Genomic DNA, 8699 nt, shown 5'->3' with positions numbered 1-8699 from the left:
ATTTGAAGCATTCTGCTTTCAGGGTGAGATGTTTTAAATGATAGTTCATTTTTTTCCCCACACTCCTAGCTTTTGAGAGGAAAAAACCAACTGACTCCTCATTCTGATGTAGGAGGAGTTGTCAAAATTTCAGATGCTGTGTGAGATAGTAAAATTATTGTCGTGTCAGTTCTGCCTGCAAACAGACTCACTGCTTCCTCTTCCTGCTTTGGTTCACGTCAGCCCAGGTGTCACAGCTCCCTCCTCGCTGTAAAGCAGTAAGCCCACAGGTGTGAAGCTAACGCGTCCCTGTGAAGATTCCAAGCGTAGTTACGTGCATGAATTTAGTCGTGTGGACTGTGTAGTCACCGAAGCGTCAGAGGAGTCTGTACAAAGCATAGGCTTTGTTACCTTTGGTGTGATTTCATGCATTGGCCACATCTCTATCCAAATGAATGAAGGACCGTACGTTTTCTGACAGCTTTTACCTCTTTTGGATCTTCTTTGTCTGTAATTATACCAAAACTGATGAATCATTTCTTTGAAGGGTCTTGTAGTCAAAGTGTAGAGAAGAGGATTCAAAGCACTATTTATTGGCAGTATAAAAATCACCACCCAAGAAGTTATGGTACCTTAGGGAAGGAAAAAGAAAGGAAGATGTAATACTCATTCCAGCGTTTGTACCTGTTAATTAATGCAAGCCCTTGATACTTCTGCAGCATAGCTTCCTTGTGAGGCGGGTTGTCCTCAGCTCCTAGGCTGAGTTCATGCCATAACAGGTACTTCTCTTTCTTCTCACTGTTGTGCTTGCACTGCCCTCTTACCTCCCCTGTTTCCAGGACTCCCTGCAAAACCTGACATTCTTTATTCTCCCAGTAGTTCTTTATCACTTCTACTTTTCTGTACCATAGCTCTTTATTTGCCCTGGCACATTTCTTTTTCTGGGTGAGCTCCATTTGCTTGACCCAAATTTTTTTGTCTCTGCTTTCATCCCTATCGCTTCCTGTGATGTCAGTTCCCCATCCTCCTCCCATGACCAGGGACATGCAATCCTCGTCATGTCCCTGGTGTCCTGTCCTTCCACAAAGCAGTATCCTCAGTTCCTGTACTCCCTCAGAGGCTGGTTTTCTCCTCTCCACCAGGACCTCTCCATTCTTCCCCCTGCAAGGGGCTTTGTATACATCCTCCTTATTTCCTTGTCGCCCTGATGGCAAGAGTTTCTGTGTTCACACTGTCTTCCTTTCTGAAGGTTTCCTGCTCTGCCTGTATCAGGGGCAGTGTGCGTTTTTATGGCATCCCCTTCTCATTCTTACTGCTTCGGTGATAAGTTACCTGAGGGGCAGGCAGAGGAGGGATGAGATTACAGAGCTGAAAGATGTCAGTGGGTGCACTCTGCTGCACTGTTGATTTACAAAACAATTACAGATGTGCTCCAAGCTGCACATAAAGCTCCCTTGCCATTGCCTCCACTCTGGCTTTATGACTTTGTTGCAATGTCCGTACATCCCTATCGATGCCTACCACATTGGCTACGGTTTGGAAGCGAGCAGATGCTTAGTTCAAAAGCTGTCACGGTGTATCCCCAAAGAAAAAGAAATGCTAGCAAATGGGTTTTAAAACTGCTGTAAAAAATGATCTGTGATGTCTTCAGTTTTGTGAAATGAATAATTACTGTTTAATCGAGTTTATCTACAGTCATTTGACGAACCCAAGATCACCCTGCGCTTCAGCAAGATTTCTTCAAGGTTTCTTGACTCAGAATACATCTGCTTCTACTTTTCACAGTATTTTCTTTAAAATTTCTTAGAGCTGTTTTGATAACTTAAGAAGAAGCATTTTAGAAGATGTAAAATAACTGAAAAAATTTTACATAATCAACATAATTTCCAGACATTTGACACTTAAGTGAAAACTATGAAAAGGTGACTCCCAACACCTGTTTAAGAAGTTAAAATTAGTTGTAGTTTATCAGCACAATGGCAATTCCACGTCACCAATTTGCAGGCTGGGTAGTAAATTAAAAATGTATCATCTAAACTGCTAGTCCCATAGAATTTTATCTTACGTGGTCAGCACATAAGACAAAATCCTCTCAGCTAAAATGTTTTCTTGCTCAAGCAGCATTGTGATGTTTATCTGTCTGTTGAGTCTGCATCCACTGTTGCTGATGGTGCTGTTTATGTTCACGTGTTCTTTGTAACAGGTTTACAAAGGCTGTTTTTCTGACATGTCCTGATATTGCAAAGAAAAGGAAAAAACAAATAAAGTGCAATTTTTAATCATTTATGTTATGCTATTTTTAGATGGGAATATATTCATAGCATAAAGAAGCTAAAAAGAGCTTTATATAACTTAATATTTTGAACTATAAGTAGCAGTTTGTAAAAGAAAGTTATTTCAGAACAACAATTACATTGTCAAATCAAAATAGAAAACACTGTGTTGTCCTGAGCCATATTTAGGCAAGAGAACCAGCAAAAGCCATAAGATGAGACAAACCTAAGGAATTCGGCCTTGGTTTTCAAATACATTTCGTACATTTTTTATGCTATGGAGACAGACCTGAACAATTTGTATTTTGGTATATTATTGGCTGACTGAAAGGTGACCCGTCGATGATGATTACAGTAATTTAGTTCAATTCAGCAGTAAAGCTATATTGTTCATTATATTGTGCGTACACATATATAGCTATATAACATGAAGTGCATTATAGTAACATAGTTCAATATATTAAGTTCTTTTTCTTCTGAGGTAGAAACAGCATTCTTCATGCAGCACAGCTAAAACAGCCTTACAAACAAAAAGACATACCTGGTATTTCTACTTGAAGTAAAGAAAGGAGTTTCAAAATAAAAATAGGTATCCAACATAGCGCATCGGTAAATACGATGAAGAAAAAACGTTTAGCAAGGATCATCTCTTTTTTAATATGATTCCGAATTTCACTAGCCATAATAGCCGTTTGATGAACACTGTAGAACATACTCCCGTAGGAAAACACGATGATGATAAAAGCTGCCAAGTTTACACCTGTTTAAGAAGTTAAAATTAGTTGTAGTTTATCAGCATAATGGCAATTCCACATCACCAATTTGCAGGCTGGGTAGTAAATAAAAATGTTTCATCTAAACTGCTAGTCCCATAGAATTAAGTGGCCAGAAAATCTGTGTCTCTCTTCCCCTGAACACTGATTTTTCACCTCTGCTTCGGTATTTATTTTACTCATCAACACTCGACAGATGGCTGCCATCTGACCCAAACCTCGTAGTTCTTCTCTGGTCTTACCGTTGCTCTACTTCCCTGACAAAGCCTCTCTGTCTATTCAGGAACTTAGTGGTCATTAATTTCTTTCTACTTTTTTAGCTCTTCATGCATTTTAAGATATGTAATTATCTACCTAATATAGTAAAATATTCAGGCTGGAAAAAGTCTAAGGGCTTACTGGAGCATCTAAATACAAGGTTTGAAAATTAAGTTCATTTGCAGCTCTAATCATATATAAAAAAGAAATGCAACTTACCTAAAAAAATGACAACAGAATAAATCTGACTTCCTGAACTTTCTGATTGTTCTGAGTGAAGAGGAAAACAGACACCATTGGTACCATAGTAGTTTCGGAAAAACTCCTTATTGCTCAGCGGGATAAAAGCAACAGCAAACCCAATTATCCAGATAAGAACCAAAATGGAAATTGTCCTGCATTTTCTGGGCTTCAGACACCTAAAAGGATAAACTATGCAGATGTATTTTTCCAAAGTCAGGTAAGTCAACAGTAAGACTGACACCTCTGTAGACAGAATAGCCAGCGATCCCACCAATTGACAATGAACACTGTCCATCCACAACTGAGCATGCTTGTTGTATTCTCCGCGATATTTAAGATCAAAAGCTCCAATCGCAAATAAATATATTCCCATCAGACAGTCGGCACCTGTGGGCACAGTGCTTAACATCATTATTTACACCTCTGAATTTCCCATTTTCTGTGTATATGTATATTGGAAAACAGACACGCACATGTATACGAGTACATATTTATAAGTCAACTAATACATAGATATAATATCAATATTATAGTTGGAATGTTGTCGTAAACTACAATTAAATCAGTATAATTCGGTCCTACTCCTCCTTTCCATGCTGCAGGTAGAAAAAGATACAGGTTAATTTATAGAAATATCCTTGTAACCCTTTTTTTTACCAGGTCTTACTCCTTTTGATATTGACATCTGCCTTAAGGTAGGGCATCTCTGATGGATTCAAAGTTTAGTTTTGGCTTGTCCATCTTATACTAGTTCAAAGACTGATGTGCAGAGTCTTCTAAGACTGGTAAGGGAGGAGGAGCTGTCAACATAGAGCTGAAAGCTTCTCAGGCATTTTGGCTAGAAGTTTTGCATAGTATTCAGATTGTTCCCATGGAAACAACGATGTTTCAAAGTCACTGACGTACTGTATTTAGAAACACTTCAATCATTTTATACGCTGTTGACCATTACTTTTCAAAATGCAACTAATTGTATTTGTGAAATCCTTATATATATACTCCTGTACTGAGAAAGGGTACTCAAGATTGTAGTGACTGTACTGCCAAATACTGTGTTTGTAAACTTGTCTTACTTTTAGGACTAAAATAAAACCCACTGAATCTTAATATTGGGGAGCTATAAGGGATTGATTTTCTATATTTGCATAAGTAAACTTTTGCTCGTGTGAAAAACAGTATCTTGAATATAATATTTACACATGCAAATTACAATTTATTCAAAATTGTAGACTAATATTTAGGTTTATGGGCCTTTGAAAAATTTGGGGTTTGATTTTTTCTTGATGAAGTGGGAATTTGACACAATACCCACAGCATTAAAATGAAATATGAAACTTTTGGAACATATCATCTGCCAAAGGCAGCATTTATTGAGAACTTCTGGTGCGTAAGGTACAGCATTTTGTACCGTCATTCACAACAATGTGGAAGTTCAGTTAATCTGGTGCTGGAACTGTGCCACTTTCTTATAATAACAAATATCATACATGCTATGGACAGGCTTAAACAATATTCTTTTATGCACGGAGTACTCACAGCAGAGAGACATTATTGAGATGGCGTGGAGCTTATTCTCCGATCTGATGTAAGGCCTCATGCAGATAACAAAGATATTTCCGAAGCAGGTGATGGCAGATACAACCCAGACAAACACTCGCTGTATGATGCTAGCTAAAAGATTCTCAAGGGATGAAATCCCATCAGTATTGGGCTTACAGCTGCGCACATGAGGGGCATAGCCACAGTACTGGAATTTCTTAAAATATCTGGTTGTGAGAAAGAAAAATAGGTAAGCCATGGTTCTAGTTTGGTTAGAATAGAGTTACTCAGGAAACATATTCTGAAAAACAAAAAATTTAATAAAAAATGGTTGAAATCTGGCAACTGCTCACAGAGTGTTTTTCATATACTTTTGTTTTCAATTACCCAGTGTTGTGTAAACTGCAAAATTCAGACCAAAGAAAGAAAACTGGCATAATCTACTTACATGTGGGAAAGGTTCCTCAGGGGTCTGAACATTCTTCTCTGAATGTTTGTGATTTCAATGCCCTCCAAGCTGCTGTAAGTAATATACTCTCAGTAAAAGGCCATAGAAACTTTTTAATAAAAGAACAAACTTTATAAGAATTTAATTGTGCTTCTATGATTGTAGGAAACTAGAGATTAATTTTAATTGCATCTAGTCCGTCAACGCTTTGAAACCTGAATGGAAAGCTTGTGTAAAAGCTAAAGAGGAATAAAATAAATTGCAGTTAATTCTTGTAAACTCGCTGTTCTTCCAAAATCACAAGCTGTCTCTTCTACTGCTCTCAGCAGTGCAATCTCTTATTACTATGTTTCCCTTCCAAAGTATTGTTCTACTGAGGTTCTTTCATCATCTCTGGGAAAATAATAACTTGTTCCAAGAGTAATATTTTACATGTCTTTTCTATCTCTTATTCCAGGGAGTGCTGTACTAGACAAACAAACCACTGCAGGAATTCAGTCTTCATTGTGTCAAGGGCAGCAGGATGCTGGGACACAGGATATGCCATGTAAGGCAAAATGCTGGTTTTTTGTGGCACATAGTTAGGATTTCTTGCTTTTTTCCCCCCTTATTGAAAATGGCACCATTATTTCCCCTGCAGTGCTAAATCAATGTAGTGTAACTGTGTTAGTTGTTTTAGAACTTGAATTCCTGCATTCTTCCAGTCCATCCAATCTGTTGGTTAGATGTGCAACTGGTCAGAGGTCTTTGGTTGTCGTTGTGGGGAATCTTATTTGAGTTCAGTGTTCAGTGCTTTGAATGCAAGACTCATGTGAGTTCTGAGAATATTTAGGCAAAAGTGGAGAAAAGTATCAGTCTTACTGGTTAGTTGCCGAGAGCTGGTTGGTAGTTTTGGAAGGAGACAAGAAAAAAAGCCGCCAGTATGGAAGTGTGTTATTTCTATTTAAGCACTGAAATGATTCTTAGGATGTGCTTTCCCCAGCTATTCTTACTATTTCAAACTAGCAAAGAGGCAACAGGTATTCCACAAACTGCTGAAATATACATTTTCCCATAGATCTATCTCAAGGTTTACCAACTTTCTTAACTTAAAAACATGGAAGGTAATGGTCACTGAATTGCATGTGTTCTTTGGTGTTAAATATAATTCTGCATAAAGTATATGCTGTAGCCTGACTGTTAGGAAGGTAATTGGTCTTTTCTGTGCTCAGCTGCTTTTTTTCATGAAAGTTGTACAGACAGTATTTTCAGATTGCTGGCCATTTACCCAATTTAGTTGAATTTGGCCACTGGTTTCCAAACCACTTTGAGGAAGCTGGGCTGATCAACAAAGGTACGTGCAGTGCAGGCTACAGCTCAGGGGTAAAATCATAACCTCCTATTACACTCCTATCCAAGGAAACATCTCTTTCTGACTCGCCGTAACCATTTTTAGTAGGCCCTGTGATGACAAGGTGTAATGGTTTTAAACTAAAAGGTAGATTTGGCTAGATATAAGGAAGAATCTTTTTTACTGGGGAAGTGGCGGAACACTGGAGCAGGTTGCCCAGAGAGGTGGTAGATGCCCCATCCCTGGAAACATTCAGGGTCAGATTGGATGGGGCTCTGGGCAACCTGATTTAGTTGTAGATGTCCGTGCTCACTGCAGGGGTTTGGCACTAGATGATCTTTAAAAGTCCCTTTCAACTCAAACTATTCTATGATTCTATTGAAATTGAAATATGATTCTATTTCATTGAAATAATGACTGACAAAAGTCAATGCTATGCTCTACCAAGCTCGTTATTGCAGACATGCAGTGGCCTGTGAAGATGTACTTAAATCTACCATCGAATAATTTCAGATTTGCAAGATTGGCACAGTTCTAGGAAGAGATCCGCCAGCAGAATTCATGTTAGAGCTGCTGTGTTAGTGCACCCACAAACTCCTCCTAAACTCTCCAAAAACATATGTAAAAGTTGCACCTCCTTCTGACGTGACAGCTGAATCTTACTTGGTTTATGTTGTCCTTTTCGTGGTGTTAGCAGTAGATTGTGTAAGAATGGAAATATGTCCCCAAACTTGTACATATACCAAATTCCTTTATAATTCCTGTCTTTACACAGCCTAATAGTACCTGCCCGTGACATTAATAGCCCCAGCTGGACGTTGCATGACCCTTAAGCCCTGTGAACAAATTGTGCAATGATGTTAAAGGAGGGTTGCATTAGTCTTGTTCTGTAACAGCGGAAAAGACAATGTCCTTCTCTAAGCTAATTTATGGGAATTCATGAAACTTTTATTTTCAGGAAGGAAAATTGAGTATTGTTAGTAATTTTTTTCCAGGCTCAAGTTGTTGAGAATCATCAACATAACCATAACAATTTCAAGGATAATTCCTAATTTCCTAATGAAACAAATTCAGGATCATGTCCTTCTGATGGAGATGTGTGTAATCATAAAGAAAATACACTTAAAATAGAAAAACTCGATACTTACAGGGATTTGAGTTTAATTAGAAAATCAAACTGGTCTATCTGTATTTTCCTGATGGGGTTGTAAGAAAGGTTCCTGTGAATACAACATAGACATAAGACATAAGCTACTTTGTACATCTTCCTTGTAGCTTGTTCTAAAAATAAAGTCAAACTACATAACCCATTTGCTTTTCCAGTCCTGTAGGACTACAATTTGCAGATCCAACTCTAAATGGTAGCATTCACACGGCGTTATTCAGCTTGCTAAGCCAGTGGAAAGAGTAGACAGATGTTTCACAGTCATGCTATTGCCATGCACACACACACGCACAACTGCCTCCCCAACCTGATGCTTAAAGCTTTAGACTACAGAAATAATTAGCTATTAAATTTTCCAGAGTTGTCTTTCAAGTGAAAGATCCAGGCTGAACTGCAAGCATTTACAAATAAATTACAATTGATTTTCCTAGTTGCTGAAATCTATTTTCTCAATTCATGTGAGTTCAAGAGACAGAGGCAGTGGAATGTAAAAACAGACATTAGTATTAATGCTATCGGTCTGTACAAGACTGTTTGACGTACATTCCCTTTTTCTTCTCCCTATAACTTTTTCTTATATTTTCATTTTGATATTGTGATTAAAAAGCACAAACTCAACAAATGCAGCTGTACACACTTGTTTGCCCCAGTATATTGTGATGGATCCCAAGGATACTGGAAAAGCACAAAA

The 8699-nt window shown here is 38.1% G+C and overlaps 1 protein-coding gene across 1 annotated transcript; it reads right to left on the bottom strand.

Moving 5' to 3' along the window:
• Window positions 1–309: 309 nt before the first annotated feature.
• On the bottom strand, window positions 310–8063 carry RXFP1 (relaxin/insulin-like family peptide receptor 1; the record flags this gene model as incomplete). The annotated part of the gene is made up of 6 exons (XM_010140292.1): window positions 310–611; window positions 2794–3012; window positions 3503–3913; window positions 5063–5292; window positions 5514–5585; window positions 7992–8063. Coding segments are annotated over 6 exons (1306 nt in total), but the record flags the coding sequence as incomplete, so codon positions are not given.
• Between the last annotated feature and the right edge of the window lie 636 nt (window positions 8064–8699).

This window comes from Buceros rhinoceros, unplaced genomic scaffold (assembly GCF_000710305.1).
Source record: "Buceros rhinoceros silvestris isolate BGI_N320 unplaced genomic scaffold, ASM71030v1 scaffold5020, whole genome shotgun sequence".
In the NCBI taxonomy this organism is placed as follows: Eukaryota; Metazoa; Chordata; class Aves; order Bucerotiformes; family Bucerotidae; genus Buceros; species Buceros rhinoceros.
The sequence above is the reverse complement of the archived record's forward strand: the minus strand, read 5'-3'. Positions and strand labels throughout refer to the sequence as shown.